Source organism: Vigna umbellata, chromosome 8, assembly GCF_029865625.1.
Source record: "Vigna umbellata cultivar VRB3 chromosome 8, Vumbellata_1.0, whole genome shotgun sequence".
NCBI classification, from domain to species: domain Eukaryota; kingdom Viridiplantae; phylum Streptophyta; class Magnoliopsida; order Fabales; family Fabaceae; genus Vigna; species Vigna umbellata.
The window spans coordinates 41,163,909-41,182,510 of NC_142172.1; the positions used below are offsets into that span (position 1 = coordinate 41,163,909).

An 18,602-nucleotide genomic window follows, 5' to 3' on the forward strand; every position below is an offset into this window, starting at 1 on the left:
GACAGAACAGCTCAGACCAAAGCTTGACACATGTTATCTTAATCTGAATGTTGAGTTCGACTGGATTGAACGGTTTAAAACCGAAGCTCAAAATGAGTCGATGAGTTCAAAGATTAATAAAACTATCAAATATCGAAAATTGAAATAGTTAATCCGAGATTCTAAATTAAAAATTAAGAAAAAACAATCTAAACTAAAAATTAAAACAAGTTAATCTTAACCAACACTCATAACAAATCGATTAAAACTAAATATTAAAACAAACTAATTGAGAGTAGATTGGAATAGAAAATAAGAAAACAATAAAAATATTGAGTGAATACCAAAGCTATCCTTATATAAATTTTAGGAAAAATATAGTTGTGTTCCACATTTTTAAATATTTTATTTTGAATACAATGTACATTTAATTATTATATTTATATATAATAACAAAAATAACATAATGAACATATATATATATATATATATATATATATATATATATATATATATATAATTTATACTTATAAATAGAATTTTTTGTGTTCATATTTATTTTACAGTTTTATCTTTTAAATAAAAGTTTTTTTAAATTTCAATAGTTATTTTCTTAAAAGACCATTTCTCTAAATTTTATCTTGACTTTTTTATTGGACAATCTTTTTTAAGTTTACCATTTTCTTAATTATAAAACTATTTACAAAATATATAAAATTAATTACAATAAATTTATACAATATATTTTTATTTAATTTATAATTAGAATAAAAATAACCATAATAATAATTTTATTATTTTTTATTATAATAAAAAAGTAAAAATATATTTAAGCATCGCGTATGTTTTTATTAATATATATAAAGAAATATAAAAGATGATAATAAAAATAAGGATATAGAGATAGAGACACCCGGATGTATGTGGCTTTCCTGTGAAAATTGTGTTGAGAATCCAAGTGTGAGTCTAAGTTTCACATTGGATAGAAATGAGAAAGTAGAGCACCTTATAAAGGTGAAAGACCCATTAATCCATTGTCTTAAGGTTTTGAGTAAAAAGTGGTGTCGATCCCTTATGTGGTTAGGCTCATATCTTATTTGGTATTGTGTCTCTCCGGTGAACCCCCTCTTTGACAGACCCAACAGTGGTATCAGAGCCGATGGTTTGTCTTGGTGACCAGTTCAGACGAATACAATGGTCCCTATATCGGTTTTGGCTAAAGAGTGATGTCAATCCCTGATGTGGTTAAGTTCATATCTCATTTGGTATTGTGTCTTTCCAGTAAATCCCTCCTTAATAGACCCAACAAATTGTTGGTAGAATGTTCAATAAACAATTTTCTCATAGATCATTACTTATTCATAGTATTAATATAATTCATCATTTCAACATTTCAACGTATTTGCAAAATTGACCAAAAGAAAAATGGATTCAAATAGTGAAGCATATGTGAATTTACTGAAAAGAAAACATTAAATATCCCTGAAATTAAGAAGAGGTTGTATGTCTCACAACCGAAAACAATGAGAATAGTTTTAAACAATGAAATAAAGTAAGTTGAAAACTTTAAAGTTCAAATTGAACACTTCAGCATCATGAATTCATATAAAAAAGGCGAACAATAAGGAGGAGTCTTGCAAGTTTCTGGTTTTCAATTTCTTCACGTTTAATCAAACTTGTGACAAATTTTTTATTCAGTTATTCTAAATCATCACAATGACTTCGTAGAATAAAAAGACAAACAAACATGAGAACGACATCTTGTGACAGATAATCATATATAATCAGCAAACTCTGTTTCTTTTATTATTTTTTTCATGAATGAATCATCTTGTTGAAATGCAGAAGCTTGATTACTCAATATGGATTTATATGAAAATAACATATTCTGAGCCACTTTAAAACCTTCCCCAAAATAAACTGATAAAAAATATAATTAATTAACAAATCCAAACTTATGCTTGATATATAGATATATTTATCTTTCTTTTTCTTTCATTTATCTAAAGTACCATACTTATAGAACTGAGTTACTTACACATTTTCAAATTAAAACAAATTTTATCAAACAGTGTGTGCATACACACTAAATAGATATGGATATCGTATCTGAATAAAAAAGGATTTTTCTTTTCATATTACCAAATTAATATGTGTCTTTAATATATCTATAGGATCAGAATTTTCATAACTAAATTAATATATCCTTTAATATGTTTATTGGATTGAATAATTAATATATAGTTGATATAACTCTTCTTTCTGAATTGATGTTGATTAATATATGGTTAATTTTAATGAAACTAAGTTTGAATATTTCATATGAAGTTAACACTAAATTATAGATAAAAATTGATTAGAAATAACTGTGACTCGTTAAATTTTCTTTAAAAATTTAGTAACCAGACAGGATACTTCATAAACATTTTTGTGTTAAAATACTTAGTATTATTATATACGAACTAATAAGAAAATACAGATATTTCAATCCTCTCCAACAAAATACCAAGAAGATTCTACGCCAATAAAATATTAAAAAATTATGCACCAATGAGTCATAAGAGTTTAATATAAAAAAACTCAAAAACATCAATGTGTTTGACATTCATTTCTACTTAATTTAAAATCAAACTTACACTTAAAATCTGAAAGAGACTTGAAGAACATTCCACCTCTGGAACTGAAAGAAGAAAACTTATGTATCAATGTTTGATTTGACTTTGGCAACTAACAAAATCCAAGTGGCAGCAACATGCATCACACAATATCCTATAGTCGGTGCTCACTGACAGAATGAGCAATTCTACAACTTTCTAACAAAGATCAAAATTTTCAACTACTTCAGTCAACATTTTCGAAAGTGAAGAAAAAAGGAAACAGAAAAAGAACCAATCCAAAGGAAAAAGGAAATTGGAAGATAGATAGCTGGGAACTACAAGGCACCAATTACGTTTAATATGCTTGTTGATATCATAATTACGATAAATTTATTTTAGTTTTTGGTATAAAAAATTTGCTAGTTTGACTTTTATAAATGAAATCTTATTGACGAAATTTAGATCAAATACATTAATAATATTTTCACATTCATAAACTATGATATCATTGTATATAAAAAAGACCTTACACACGTACAAAACAATAAAAAGATGATACTCTCAATAAAAAAAGTAAAAACAAATAAAAAACATGCCATAGGATGGTCTAAATTATATAATAAACAACTCATCTTACATAGAATAATAATAACATACAAATTACTTGTTTGGCATAGTTCCCACAAAGAATTATGAAAGAAAAATTAGGCTTGATCTGCTGTGTGATCTAGCTTATGCCAAAAGCAACCAAATTAATGTGACAACAACTAGAGGAATATAAAATTTTCAAGCTTCACTTAATCAACAAATAGAGCATTTATCAATCTTACAATGTGAGCATTACGTGCAATCAAAATAGAACCGGACATGTACATAAAGCACAATTAAAGAAAGCATAAACAAAGTAAAATGGTTTGAGATACTATCATGTGAGGGGTGCTACTTTGTCTTTGATAACGACATCATTATAGTTTATCAACATGCTGACAAGAGTCTCACATTAAATAACATGAACTATTTATATAATGCTTAAGTTTGAAGACTCTCACAAAATAAACCAGTTTTTAGGGTCAAACCTTTTTCTTGTGTCTAACTTCTAATGATTGATGTTTTCCTTATATAAAGACTACATCATAAAGATACAAATTGATATATGAGTAAACTTGTCTTTGTTGGAGAATTTACACAGTATATAAAATGAATGAAAGCTTCAGTTTATAAGGTTGATTTAGATTTAAAAATGTATTCAGTTGTGATGTTTTTTTATAGACACAAGAAAACAGATGCAGAACTATGCCTAAATATATGATGTTATGCAATGGAGAAAAATCCAGACAACTTTTTTAAAATTAGCCACTGACTGAGGCATTGAAAATAACAATAGTACAAATGAACTCAGGCTGAAATATCATGATCAATTTTATTTCCTTAAAACTCTAAGGTCCCTTTTGGAGCTTAAACTTGGCTTAAGTTAGCCTTCGACGATTTCTCTGAAATATTCGTGTCAATTTATTTTCTTCTCAAATAGTATTTCTGGGCTATGGTTGGATAAGCACAATTAAAATGATTATTAATCAGCAATTGTACAATCCTTTACTAATTAATATGAATTGAGTCATTGACAAAGTTGGTGTTTCATAGACCTACAAATTTTAACAGGCAATTTTTTTCCTTTTTCTTTCAATGAAATCTATTGTAACATGAAATGGTTTTTTCCCTTTTGCCATTGCAGTGTGGTACAACTACAAGTACCTTGATCTGGGTGTAGTTTTTGAAAGTTGTACAATGGTGAGGTGTTTCAATTCTACCAATGAATTAAACAATGAACAACCTTGGAGTTTCCGTGGCTCGATTTAACTCGTTGAAATGACTTCACGCTGCAACTTGCCCCGTTCACCTGCTTTTCTGCGTTGCAAGCAAGAACTTCTAATAGAAATGACCAATGACATAAAGTTCCTCTTCTCAACCTTAGGTTTCAATGTTGCATTATCACATTGAGGATAAAACAGCTTGCTGGTCAAGGGGAGGAAATGGTTTGAGAAAGGAGGAGGAAGAAAAATAATGAGTATATTCTCAATCCATATGCATGCAAGAAGAGAGAGATGCTACAGGTGGTGGAGGGAAATATGTAGTTGCAAACATGAAGAGTAGACCAATGGTTAGATACTTCAAAAACAAACACACAAAAACTAATTTCTTGCTCAATTAGATTAGAAATTTTTGACATGGATTGAGAATACAACAAAAATGTGCACCTCCCCACTACATTACAAACCATATACAACAATGATTTATAAGGAAATAAGGAAGTGAATCCTCCTCTCCCTTTTCCCCAATAACCTATTCTCAATCATACAAATGTGCACCTCCCCACTACATTATGTTAGCAACCTAAATAAGTAGCACATCAAAGGAGATGAGAAGATAAATGAATAAAGATGAAAAATGGAAGAGCGGATATTATGAGTAAAATCAGTTGGAAAGCAAGGCGAGCATTACAAGATAATGAAGATGACTATGATCTACATAAAAAAACATCCTTCCCAAATTCAGTATCCCTGTCCCTGTTGTGCTCAACAACTTCTTAACAAAGACTCATATATTCTGTAACTGCGAAAAGGAGATACGGATTACTGAGCCAGAAAGTGTGCTGGCATTCTTGCACACAAGGGCTTCAGTAGCCTGTTCCTCATTCTCAAACTGAACCAGAGCCTGTTTTTTCCCACTCATCTCAAAGACTTTGCTGTTGACAACGGTTCCATGCTCCTCTACAAGGTTCACAATCTCCTCCTCAGTGATGTCTTGTGGGAGTGTGGACAAATGGATAATCTTTGTAGGAGAGCAGCAATAACGGTAGTTTTTGGCTGCGTTACGGTTGAAACGGTTGAGATTTGAACTGATGTATTCACGTGTGTCAGCACCTTGGGTTATGTGTGGATGCTTGGAGAAGTTGACCTCTAACTGTTTCTCAAACAACACGGCTCCCTACAACACAAAGTTGAAAATGTTGACCAGCTTAAAACGAGAAAAGAAGGAATATATAATAATTTGCAGGATTATAGACGATATAAAAAGTATTCAGTGTAATATCTTAACATAAAATTGCTACCAAGATCACTACAGAAAATCATGAATATAGTTCACCGTTCTTCAATTTTCTCACAGAATCAACACAAACCAACAATCAAAATTAAAGTTTTGGTGACTTAAATTTAATGACACTAAACTATGTTAACTCGTCAGAATATTCAACTGCTGTTTTTCATTAACAGTATATTTAACGCTGCCATCTCAAAAACATGGAACAATACCAATGATGTAACAAAAACAATGCATCAAAAGATACAAATGAAATAGTATAGAGCGCAAACCAAAATTGTTTAATAGTGAAAATGAAAAGAAAAAAAAATCTACTATAAACAGATAAGTTTTCTCTCATAAAATAAATCCATTAATTTCAGTCTAGCTCCATACAACATACATCAGCATCAAGAAAATAAAACCACGATAAAGGAAATAAATTTTAAGAGCTTCTTGGTAAAACAATTTCATGGACCGTTGTAGGCAACGCCAGTTGACATGGTAGAAAGTTCATAAAGGAAGATATATTTGGAAGTAAATATATCAACAGAACAACCAAAGTATGATAAATTTTAAGAGGGAACTTAAATATAGACGGATTAGAAACTGACGACTACAATCGAACCTTAGAAAAAGAAATATGACTTTGCTCTTACCAAACATTCTTCATTTTCTTTTAAAACTCTACAAACTCACTAATCAAACTTGCAACAAGTTGTCAAATAACATTGAAATTGTAGATAAAAAAATATTTAAATCATATATATGATGATATATCACCAAGAACAACAATAACCCATCCCTTGAGTAAGAGGCGTGACAAAAATCTAGTATCATAATATTTGAGCAGCAAGGTCTGAACTAAACACACCTTCAGAAAGTGTACAGCCAATTCAGCTTGAAAGCCATCACCCATCTGGATAAGTGCATGATCTGGTTTATTTCGGAGAAGTTTAATTCTCACAATATTCCCATAAATAGAGAACAAGTTGAATAGCTTATCCTCATCAATTCTCTGAAATAAGCAGATTTTAAGACAAGTAAGCAAGAAAGGGAGAGAACTTTATAGAAGCTAGAGAAAGTTCTTACATCAGAATTAAGATTTGATACAAGCACTGTACACCTCTCGTTTGTCCCAGTTATTCCAGGAGGCAAACCTCCCCCGAAGGCAGCTGCAATGGCTGCAGCATTAGCCATCTATAATTGAAAAAACAATAATAAATAAGTAAATTGCTTCTTTTTCAAAAAGAAAGAGAGCATCTTAATTTCTGATGTTTGTAGCAGTTTTACTAGAAATTAAAGATAAAAACAATGTTTTCATATCATCATGTAATTTATCTTAATCGAAAGAAATATCAGAGTTCAAGAAGCAAAATCCCAACTGACTGACTTCTCCCTATACCAATTAAAACCCAATTTGAAAAGCAAAATCAACTAAAAAGCACTAACCAAGTTGTTAGTAAACAAAAAATCCTATAAACTGGTAGGCTATAATTGTACAAACTTTGTATTCCGTACCTTTATATTTTACAAAGATTGGTAAGAGTTGGGATTAACTGTAACATATTTCTAATGTTACTTTCACACGATACAAAATGAATTATGATAACTTCATATAATCAACTGCGCAAGAATAGTATCTAATTGGAACTTCAAGTTGATCTGAAAATTACCCACCTGTGGAAATCCAACTGGAAGGAGAGAAGAAAAAGAACAAACATCAGTACATTAAAAAATAACACATTATGATAAATAAACCAAACCAATCAAAGCAGCTTAAAATATTTAGCACCTGCCCTGCCTCCAGAACCTTGAGCAGCATACATATTTCCCGCATCACCATATCCAGGCTGCTTAACAGAAGATAAAGTTAAAAAATATATTAGAATGGACTTTATAAAGATCAACAGACATGATTCATAAACATATAAATGAAGAACCAAACAGAAAATACTTGCGAAGGTCTTCCTTTCTGCTCCGTTGGGAGATTTGGGTTGGTGAAGTCTCTGCGAAAGATGAAATGAAGTCAGCAACAATGTCATAAATAAGATGTCAGAAAGGAGATTATTCAGTGAATAAAAACAGAAACGTAAGGACTGACGGAATCAATATAAACAGAAACACAAACTGACTGAATCACCTTGAACGGTCATTATTGTAGTTCACTTGTAATTCATCAAGGCTGCAATTAAAATTAATTAAAAGTCCATGTAAGAAAACAAAGTAAATAAAAAGGCGGAGAGAAAACAAAGTAAAAAAAAAACAAATCTATAAACACAAACAAAATTAGGTGGATAAATTTAACCTACTTTGAGAATTGAATGTCCAGCTGACAGCAACCATCATAAATATTGCGTCCCTAGAAATTTCCAAAAGTTCTATAGTTATTCAGAAACAATATTAGAACTAATAAGTCAAGTACAGGATGAAAGGAACTGTAAAACAAGCAACCTGAAGTGTACTTCTCGCATTAACAGCACTCTGACGTGATTGAAACTGGATGAGAGCTTGAAAGCCTACAAAGTTTGCAAAATCATGAAAACAGAATCAGTAGAACATACACTAACAATACATGCATAAATGAAATGTAACAGTTATAAAAAATCTAATAACAATCCTTATATCTGATTAGAAGGCAATGGCATGTTCACTATGTTACGTTGGTTTGTCAGCTCCTGTCAGTTTAGGTTTTTACAACTATTAGGTGGCTACCAATAAATAAAGTTCAGTTGTACTGTAACAATATATAAATATTAAGAGCAAGTTTATCCATTATCTATCTTCATATAATGTGGAATTTTTTTAAGTTGTTAGTTAATTGGTCTCTTTAGATGAATCTTGCATAAAGTGTCTTTTTCAATGATGATCAAGAAAGGAATGAAATATCTTTTTCACTTTTTGGACTTCAGATACATGGATTAGATTCATTTTTATATTAGGTAACAATATGTTCAAATTGTTATGTTTAACTAACTTTTTTATACATGATTTTCAATATAAAAATCTTGATTGTCAATTCAAATAATTCATAATGATATTCATATATATATATATATATATATATATATATATATATATATATATATATATATATATATATATATATATAACCGTGTCCTACATCTTGGAATTTATGTGTTGCAATGTCCGTGGTGTTTGTGCTTCACAGATAAAACCATTTCTATATAGCAAACATCTCATTAACACTTATTATTTCTCTCCACCTTTTTTCCTATGACATTATATCACCTATCATAGCTATATTTCTCTCTCTAGATGTTCATGGATGATTTTTTATTATTGTATTTTAGGAAAACAAGAAAGATGAGAATATAAGTGTAGGGCACAGTTCTTTGATCTTTTGGTTCTCTCATCTCCCTCTTTCTATCCTGTGTTTTGCTCTTATTCCCTCTTGCCCTCTTTCTTTTCTGTTTCTTTCTCTTTCAATCAGTATCCTACATTAGTGATATCTAGAGCCTAGTTTTCCTGTCACTAGACCAGAACCTATAGGTATGTAAACACAACTACACAAAATGAAAGAACGCTTCGTTCAAATTTAACAAAGGCTTGAAAAGGTTGATACACTGTTAGGCATGGGGGAGCACAATTCAGATCAGCTTTAGAGGCTATTGCCTGAAAGGGATATAACACCTGCAAGAAAATCATATGCGTTTGCGACAGCATCACACCTTGGCAGAATTTATCATAAATTAGATGCAATTCCCAGTAAACTTCCTTCATCTAAAGAATATCTTGATGCTTATATGGTTGGTCCGGTTTACAGGAAGAATATGCTACACTATCTCAGTGTGTTTATTCAAGCCAAGAGAGAAGCTCGTAGCTTGGCATATGAGCAACGAATCTCATTACAACAGCAGTATAGGGGAGAATGTTGACCAAAAACATGAATTAGTTGGCTCCAGGCAATGGGAACGCAGTAGCAGGTACACGAGATAAGGGGAAGCAGAGTAAGAATGTGTTCGGGAAGCAAAGTAAGTCGGCAGTTGGGATAGCCTAGAATGAAATTTTTGCCCCTCAAGAATTCTTAAAAAATGTTGAAATCTTAACTTTAAAAAAAGAAGCTTAATAGCCTATAATTTTTGTTTTTACCACCATACCAAGGTTGCCATTTGGGACATCACTTATCACAAAAGCAAGCATACATAACTTTTGTCATTTAACATTCATATACAACAACACTTCCTCAATACTGCATGTATCAGATCTACAGGTTACATGGAGCACTATTTGAGATATAGTGCTAGAGATCTTGTTTTTGTGTGTAATTTTGGGAAGAAGTTCTTCAAAACTTTGGGGAATGAACAGAAACTACACTCCCCTTACCATTTTGTTTGCATTTCAAGACCATTGAGCAATGGCTGAGCTTAAAAAGAGTTGGAGGGATAAAAATAATTAAGATTATAATGTATAAGTTAAATGTAACAATACCATCTCTGATAGGTGATTTTAAAAAAGTAATGGTATTCAAAAATATATTTTTCAACTAATTATCATTTAAGATATTCAAATATTACGTTAGTGATGTTTTCCTCCCCCATGGAATGGACAATTTTTTGTTTGGCAACTTTCAAAACTCTAACTTTCCGCACCTGCATTTTATAAATACACAAACTTTCAACCGTAATATGCCAAACTTTCATCCTCAAAAGTTGTATAAAAGAGTTTGGGTATTTACATAATGCAGACTAAAATGTGGAATCATAAAAAGTCAGATAAAAACCAAATGTTGTCACTTTTACAAGGATGAAAAGCATAATTAATTCTAAAATATTTTTTCTACTTCGTTAATAACACTTCTCAGATTACCTTTTACAACTATTAAAACCTCACCTGCTATTGAATAAAAAAAATAGAAAAGTTATTTATAATTTTTGTGAAGACTTTTGCAAGAAACATCAATTGTTTATAGAAAATCTAATATGTATAACATAAAAAATATTTCTATTAATCAAAAAATTTTCAGACAAATTTTGCACAAAAATCACGATAGCTTTAGTTAGTCGGCAACTGTTAGCTGGGATTACAACTATTGGATAGCTGCCTATAAATAAAGCATGGCTGTTGTATTTTTGACACACTGGAATGATAATACAGGTGGAGTGAATAGTTCGTTCATTTAATCCATCTATTTATCTCATCTCTCTCTATATCCTTTCCTTCCCAGAACTCCTCCAATCTTTCTGTGTTTTTTTTCTCTTTCCCCCTTACGTTCTATGTCACATTATGCGTTGAAAATTAAGGAGCATTCCACAACACATTGAAAAACCAAAGCCTTTACAAATTCATTAAATTTAAAGAACCCTGTTCTACTATTGTCCCATTTACTTACAAGCAACAACAACGTTTATCCTATGACGGCAGTTAGTTACATGGATCAATAGAAGACGCTATTGGGAACTTTCCAATTGAAAATTTTCATAAAATATTTTTCTATTTACATTCAATATATATAATATAAATATATATTTCCACATTTCGAAACAAACTATTACTATAACCTCAATTTAGCTAGTAAATGTCCAGATATAAAAAAAGTTGACAGGGAAGGAAAGAAGAGAAAGGGAGAAATCTGAAAATCTGACCAGCTGACTTCTGAAATGTTACAATCTTTTCCACAGATCCATGGGGTGAAAATACTTGAAACAGCACATCCACTGTTATAGGATACAGCATGTGATGAATTGTAACTAAGAGAATTCGGTTTGGCTGTGCATCCAGAGATCCCGACAGCATGACAGCATAGAGAAAGAGAAGAGATAGAGATAAAGGAGAATAAATAGAGGAAGTACATGATAAAGAGAAAGAGGAATATACAGAACATAACAATTTAACACTGGTCCGCGAAATGGGACAATCTTACATACAAAGACATTGGGGAGAGGGGCTGAAACTATATCATACAAAATATAAAAATAATAATTTCAACATGTTTTTTTAAGAAATAGACAAGATAGAGCATACACTCTTTTAAATAAAAAATATCAACACAAAAAACACCAACCTCATCTCCTCGTCCTTGACTTTGATCCATTGTTGTCAGTTCTTGATGTGAGGAAAACTGAACATAAACATTCCTCCCCCTAGGACAAAACAAAAGGATAAATCTATCGCTAAGGCAGTTTTATTATCAAAGAGAATGTACTAATACAAAACCAAAAATCTAATTATGAAACTACAGTCAATGCAATCATGTACATCCCCAAAATACAGAGCAAGCCATTTGTACCTTATACTTGGCTGGATATTTGCATAAAATTGTAAAGCATTAACTGCAGAAGGAACATCTTGCATTTGGAGAAGAGCCTACAAATATGGCACAGGTTGTACAAAAAATAATGAACTGAAACAACCTTAAGTTTATGCAGGAACTATCAGTTTCATTTAAAGGAATGAAAAAAGAAAACCTGATTTTTGGCACGCAACATAACAAGCTTGGTTATGACACCAAAAGGCTGAAACAGCTGGAGTAAATCATTCTGCAATCAAAGGAGAAAGGGATTACTAATTCCAGAAAGTAAAAACTCTAACATGTAAAGGAAGTATAATCATTCTATGATAAGACAATAAACACTAAAGTTCTACAATGAATCAAAAGTTGACTTCAACTCGCTTTGACAAGCAAAGATGTCTTGCAGCTTCTATGATATATCATGTGTGCATGCATGTGCATGCATGTTATTATTACAGCTCAAAAAAGGGTTGCAATCAAAAACTAAAAATCTAAAACGGAAAATGTAGAACCATATTATAAGAAGATTCAAAATTAGATATCCTGAGTGAGCCGATTTGATTTCCTTTTTCACTATTATTATTGTTTTCTAGAACAGTTCTCACTACTTACCTATCAATTTCTCATACAAATCCAATTAAATTTTGGAAACTGTAGAATGAAACAGTTACGAGATATTTTTTCATTCTCGATTTTCTTCTTGCTTAACATCTCTTGATTCCGAACTCTGCTTTGCGCCTCGCACCATCTCTTGATCTTTTGCGTATTGGAAATTAAAAAAGAACTTCCGAAAATAGAAATCAAACACCCTTGGTTACCTTACCACTCTCATTTCAGTCACCTTTTTGGTAATTGTATTGTTCTCATCACATCAAAATAAAGCTAAAGGTGTGCTTGCTAGGTGAGGAAAGAAATAAGGTGAATGGAAATGTGACAAATAATATAGATTTTAGAAGATAAGTTTGACAGAATAGAGAATAAATAGCCAAGAGAAAAATAGGACGACCAGTTTTCAACTGCCATGGAAACCAAAGCCGTGCCCTGTTCCTTTTTCATAAAAGCCTTTCACTGTTCACTTCTACTCCACTGCAGATAGTGAAGAACTAAAATTAAAGGTATCCATGGCTCTGTACTTTTCTTCTACCCCATTTTCACTCTACCAAAACACAATCCAAAACTTATTATATCTCCTGTGTTTCCTCTCCCTCCTCCCTATTTCTCCTCTATTTCATTGCTACCCTATTTTCACTCTACAAACCAGCCATGAAAACATCCAACAAGAGAGAGAAAGAAAAAGTACTTCAGATATTTCGTGCCCAACGTTTCGAACGTGAACGACTTTGGAAGGTTCGGTCATTGTAAACTAACCTGCAAATACCAGAAAATACATATAATGATGACGATGTTGATGAACCACTTCAACTGTTTTTTTTTTTTCCGTTTCACTTGTTCAGTTTATGAATAGCATAAAAACACAGTTCTAGTTTGAATCAAACTAAAAACAAAAGGCAAGGAACTGGAGCAAAAGCTCGCAGTTGGCATGCTCCAAAATCCTCACTCTAAAACTGACGAACAAGTACAATAACCCCCCAAAAAAGCTTGAAGGCTTCCACCATTCCGATTTTTCGCAAAACCCAATTGGACTAAATCACGATCGATGCCAATAAATTATAATGCAAAGAATCATGGTGCTTCACAGACGAAGCACCAATCACGAAAGAAGGAGAAAAATAAAACATGAAATTTTAATCACGCACTCTATCAAACTGGAAAAAAGTCGCATATCCAAGTGGAGACCTAAATCTATGAACAGTCAGAACAAAAGGCAGTCAAGAAAATCCCAAAAAAGGAAAGGATATGTCCAAATTCAAGCCCAGAACCCTAAAGTTGAAGGAAATTGTGACATATCGGCAAAGCAAACACACCGCAGGTTTCTTCGTTCCAAAAAGAGAAGCAGAGAGAGGGAGAGAGAGAAATTGCCTGAAAGAGGTGAGAGACAAATAGAGAAAAAGGAAGAGGATGAGAGAGAGTTAAAGAAGAGTGGCACGTATGAAATCGTGAATCTGTTACTGTTACCCTATCTTATGTTGGGTAATGTAACTCAGTTGCGGCTTTATACAAGAGAGAACCTTAGATTGAATTTAAGTTCGCATTGAAAGTGTGATGATTTGCATTTGCTCAAAAGTGGTTTTTGGTCTCATTACAAACATTCAATCAACTACTCCAAACTTATCCATCTCTTTTTGAGTTGGCATTTCGTGCTTATCTGGCCTAACCAACTTCTTTACTATTTGTTCATTTCTTTTTCATTTCATATAATTCGAGAGTGACTCATAAGTGTATAATAACTTATTTAGCTTACCAGTTAAAAAATCCCACTTACATGTAATGTGAAAAAAAGAAAAAAGCATAACGCAATATTACCATACTGCTTTAATATTATTATTTTGCACATCATTGACATCTAAAAGTAATTTTTTGTTGACATATATTAAAACTACTTTATTTTAAACGCTCTTATGATAAAAGATTTAATAATTAACAATTTTATAAAATGAAGATTTACTTAAAACCATTTGAAAACATTTATCCAATCACACACAAATATTAATCTACGCAAACAAAGAGAGAGATATCTCAGAATATATCCGTTTAATAAACCATCGAGTGTTATGTGATACATAAGGTTATGATACCATGCTCTTCAAATGCCATTGCCAGTTTAAATGGAAACAAAAATTAGGGAAATGTGCTAAATGTTGCAATGAACTTATTTTAGTTACTTATAAGTTACTCAATGAGTGACCATGTGATCATTACAGGAATCAAATTAAATTATTTACAACAAGCTTAAAATAGGAATGAAATTCAAACCATAGAATCCACATTGCATGATTCAACTCCTTCGAGGTTATTCCACATTACTACTAAGGTTCAGGATAAAATTATCAACTAAATAATTCTTCAAGCACATACGGTCCATCAAAATCTAACTAAAAACATACAGCAAACGGTCCACAGTACCAAAATATCGAAAACGGCTAGCATGTCACTTATGAATTAAGTTTCAGCAAAAAATAATATGAAAACCACTAACTAAAACTGGGACATTATATAAATAAAATCATAAACAAAATTTGAAGTATTTTTAATAGAGAAATCTCCCTCGAACAAAAGTTAAGTGAAATTACGAAGGGAAACACTACAACCCATAATGCCAAAAAGGAAACACTACAAAGTTTAAAAGGAGCGATGGAAAACAAATAGAATTTTAAAGGTAAGTTCCAGCTTTTCCATCCGATTATCATATTTATGCTTTGAGGCGTCCAAAGAACTTCTGCTTCTCCTGTGTGGTCTGGAAGCGACCGTGTCCAAACTTTGAGGAGGTATCGATAAACTTGAGTTTGATCTCCTCAAGGGCAACACGAGAAGTCTGCTTAAGCAGGGACTGGCGCAAAGTAAGAACTCTTTTCTTGGGGCCAACACAGCATCCTTTCACCATGATGAAATCGTCCTTCACAATACCATAGTGAGGGAACCCACCCATGGGGGTAATGTCTTTCTCAGTCCTGCATCCCAAATAATGCAGGGTTAGTTGGACTTGAACAAAAATTACTGCATAACTTATTGCAGGTAACCATAACCAAAGACACTAAACTCACCTATCGAACTCGGTAAGAGCAGAGTGAGACTCATCTCCAGCTTTACCGAGCTTGTAAACCTTTTTGTTCAACTCGGTCCTGTGGTGGTATCCATTCTGACCAGCCCTGGCAACAGTGAATGAAACTCTGGCAGGGTGCCAGGCACCAATACAAGCTACCTTCCTCAAACCCCTGTGAGTCTTACGGGGAAGACGAGTAACACCCCAACGAGTTACAACACCCTCATAACCCTTACCCTTTGTCACTCCTATGATGTCAATCATCTCATCTTTCTGGAACACAGCATCAATGGGGACCTGTTTCTCAAAGAAACTGTACGCAAAGTCCACCTTCTGTGCAATAGAACCACCATTCACCTGAATTTCCATGATATGGGCTTTCTTCTGCTTCAGCCCTTTCATTTTCCTGATCTGTAAGATCAAAGGCAGAAAGCTAAGATTAGAATAATATTTCAATAAACAACTCTTGATAAATGGAAGTGACCTTAAATTCGGAATTTTACAAACACAACTCAGAAAGAAACCAGTATTACAATTCGACATCAGTACAAATAATGGCCAAAAGCAGACAATGACAAGACTATAGTTGCGCAGATAACACTGAAACAGCCCAAAAAGAAATATTTGAAACAGTTAGGAGTCAGAAATCTCGTGTGGAAAATGCCGCTCATAGCACCAAAATTTATGATGCTGCGTTAGCACATGAATTTCATCATTCTCAATAGGCACGAAAAACAGACGTAAAAGTGGGGTAAATGGTTAAAGACAAGCCCAAACTTCCATGTATAAAACAAAACCACCACCGGAAAAAATGAAATAAAGTCAAAACAAAAGTATGTGAGCACCTGAGTGTGAGCCAAAACACGAATCACAGTAGCATACTTCTTTAGTTTCTCCAGCTGAGTCTCAATGTTCTTCTTCCCCTCGTCAGTTTCATACTGCTTTGAGTACTTGGTGAAAGCCTTCTTCTTGGACTTGCACCAGTTCTTATAGAACCTACGCTTCAGTTCCTCGCTCAAGTGCTGAGCCCATACAGTGTTCAAGGTACGAAGACCACGGGGAGTTTTCACATAACCCACAACACCAACAACAACCATGGGAGGGGTCTCAATAATTGTCACAGGCTCACAAGTTTCCTTCTTGTGAAGCTCTGATATAAAAGCATAAATACAGTTAAATGAATACAGGTTCCATAATATCAACATCAAACAGAAAGCTAAATGAAAAGGTTAAATAAGGCAATACTGTTGAAAACAGGTACTAGTGAAACAATGAAATAATATTGGCATTACAAATTTGAAAACCATAAAACACTGAAAGCATCCAGTTTAATACTTTCTAAACCGATGAAAACTTAACTAAAATGAAGTGATAATGTAAAACCGAAAATTATAAACGGTTAATTTCAATTCCATTATCCGTATCATTATTTACATGCTCTCAACATGCAAAAATACGGCAACAAATCACACCGACAACAGACCTGTAGTTGACAATCTACTTGGTATCCGACTAAAAAACAGGATTGACAACATTCGTATATTCATTAACCTAAATTAGTAAAAAAAATAAAAAAGATGGACAGAACGGAACTTACTTGATCCTGGCTTCTCGACCTCTCTAACAATGTGAGTCATANATGAGGTTACATGAACATTTGATTTAGATTAAAATGGTTAATAACTTTTTAACATGATTTTTTTATTGTATTTTGATCTATATTTAATTGATGTATAGATACATTTTTATATATTATGTTTACTCGAGTAACATTCTTAACAATGATTGTTATATTGTTATATATGAAAATCTAAAGTAGTATTGTAATCTTTTAGGAGTGTGTCACTTTTGGTGTGTGATGATGATACATGAAGTAATATTGTGCAATATTATTGAAGATCTCTTATTGACTAAATATAAAACAAAATTATAATATACGGGCTAAACTTCATACTGCAAAATAATGTTGTAAGATTAAGTTAAACTTAAATTCACCATATTGATATACTAAGAGTGTATCTTAGTTGAGGTCCTGGTCTATCATGCCATACAGATCCGATATTGGATCTTTGTCGATCTTCATGTTCAATATCTTTGTTGTAAGGAATTGTGTTGAAAATCTCATATTTAACACATCAACTAAAAATATGACCAATTAGAATGTAAAAAAAATGACAAACATCTCATTAATAAGTTAATTTAGTAAAATTGAGTCAATGTTAAACTTACTACTACAATAAACATTAAACATAAAACCTAGTTAAAGAAATAAATTATCATAGTTTCATCAACTTGAAAAAATATTAAATTTGTGATTGTTTTCGGAAGTAGATTTAAGGAGAGAAAAAAGATGAAAGTGAGGTTATTTTGATTTAGGAAAAGATGGTGAGAAATGATAAAGATGTTCGTGAAAGTTATGTGTATGTTTGATAAATTAAAAAAAATTATATTTTAATTCATGAAATTATATGATTATTATTTTATCATTTGATATAAAAGTGATTAAAATATAATGTAATTGGTGTAAATTATGCTAAAAATAAAATGTGGAGTATTATTTAAAATCAAAAAGTAAATATTGATGAAATTATGTTAAAATGTAATGTAATTGATATAAATAAAATTTAAATAAAATGTATTTATATATTATTATAATTGTTGTTATTTTTTTCTTATTTTTTAAGGTTGCTTCTTTTTCTTTTAAAGGGACTACTTCCTCGTAATAGAAATTGGATCACACCAAAATACCTATAATAGATTGCATCACTAGCAACCATGAACACACCACACCGCAACAAACGAAACATAACCACGATCATCATAAATTAGTTGCCACCATCTCGAACACTTGAACCACCACCCACCATAAGCAACCATCACCTCCAACACACAACAATAGGACCACTGCCCACGGCCAATGTGGAAGTGAAAAGAGCCATAAGCCAAATGGTTTAAATTTTAATTAAGCTTATAAAAAAATAATTTATGAATTTTTCTAAGCAGCTATCTGGTTCCAACAAACCGGAGAAATACA

The 18,602-nt window shown here is 32.0% G+C and overlaps 2 protein-coding genes across 3 annotated transcripts; both read right to left on the minus strand.

Moving 5' to 3' along the window:
• Positions 1 to 5,009: 5,009 nt before the first annotated feature.
• On the minus strand, positions 5,010 to 14,045 carry LOC148194727 (polypyrimidine tract-binding protein homolog 3-like). Of its 2 annotated transcripts, XM_088096267.1 has the most exons (15): positions 13,888 to 14,045; positions 13,208 to 13,275; positions 12,083 to 12,154; positions 11,905 to 11,981; positions 11,680 to 11,758; positions 11,261 to 11,384; positions 8,109 to 8,173; positions 7,967 to 8,016; positions 7,798 to 7,839; positions 7,612 to 7,663; positions 7,450 to 7,507; positions 7,335 to 7,348; positions 6,747 to 6,854; positions 6,529 to 6,672; positions 5,010 to 5,561 (listed from the first exon to the last, which is right to left on the minus strand). In XM_088096267.1, exons 2-15 carry the CDS (start codon positions 13,262 to 13,264, stop codon positions 5,172 to 5,174), a joined length of 1,332 nt encoding a protein of 443 aa, XP_087952393.1. In that variant the 5' UTR covers positions 13,265 to 13,275; positions 13,888 to 14,045; the 3' UTR covers positions 5,010 to 5,171. The 2 variants fall into 2 exon arrangements, with proteins under 2 accessions (XP_087952393.1, XP_087952394.1); XM_088096268.1 differs by lacking the exon at positions 13,208 to 13,275 and having other exon boundaries at positions 13,888 to 14,032.
• Positions 14,046 to 15,000: 955 nt separating this feature from the next.
• On the minus strand, positions 15,001 to 17,205 carry LOC148194728 (large ribosomal subunit protein uL3-like). Its single transcript, XM_088096922.1, has 4 exons — positions 17,166 to 17,205; positions 16,414 to 16,718; positions 15,570 to 15,979; positions 15,001 to 15,476 (listed from the first exon to the last, which is right to left on the minus strand). The coding sequence occupies exons 1-4, from the start codon at positions 17,203 to 17,205 to the stop codon at positions 15,218 to 15,220; spliced, it is 1,014 nt and encodes a 337-aa protein (XP_087953048.1). The 3' UTR covers positions 15,001 to 15,217.
• Positions 17,206 to 18,602: the final 1,397 nt, after the last annotated feature.

Excerpts from the sequence above, each read along its gene's own strand:
- LOC148194727 (XM_088096267.1), bottom strand. The coding sequence starts at position 13,264 with ATGACCGAACCTTCCAAAGTCGTTCACGTTCGAAACGTTGGGCACGAA. Across the intron at positions 11,385-11,679 it reads GTCAAGGACGAGGAGATGAG|CCAAACCGAATTCTCTTAGT; the intron begins GTTGGTGTTTTT and ends CTGGATGCACAG. Across the intron at positions 7,508-7,611 it reads AGAAAGGAAGACCTTCGCAA|CCTGGATATGGTGATGCGGG; the intron begins GTATTTTCTGTT and ends TCTGTTAAGCAG.
- LOC148194728 (XM_088096922.1), bottom strand. The coding sequence starts at position 17,205 with ATGACTCACATTGTTAGAGAGGTCGAGAAGCCAGGATCAA. Across the intron at positions 16,719-17,165 it reads GGTCGAGAAGCCAGGATCAA|AGCTTCACAAGAAGGAAACT; the intron begins GTAAGTTCCGTT and ends CTTTTATATCAG. Across the intron at positions 15,980-16,413 it reads GTGTTTTGGCTCACACTCAG|ATCAGGAAAATGAAAGGGCT; the intron begins GTGCTCACATAC and ends TTGATCTTACAG.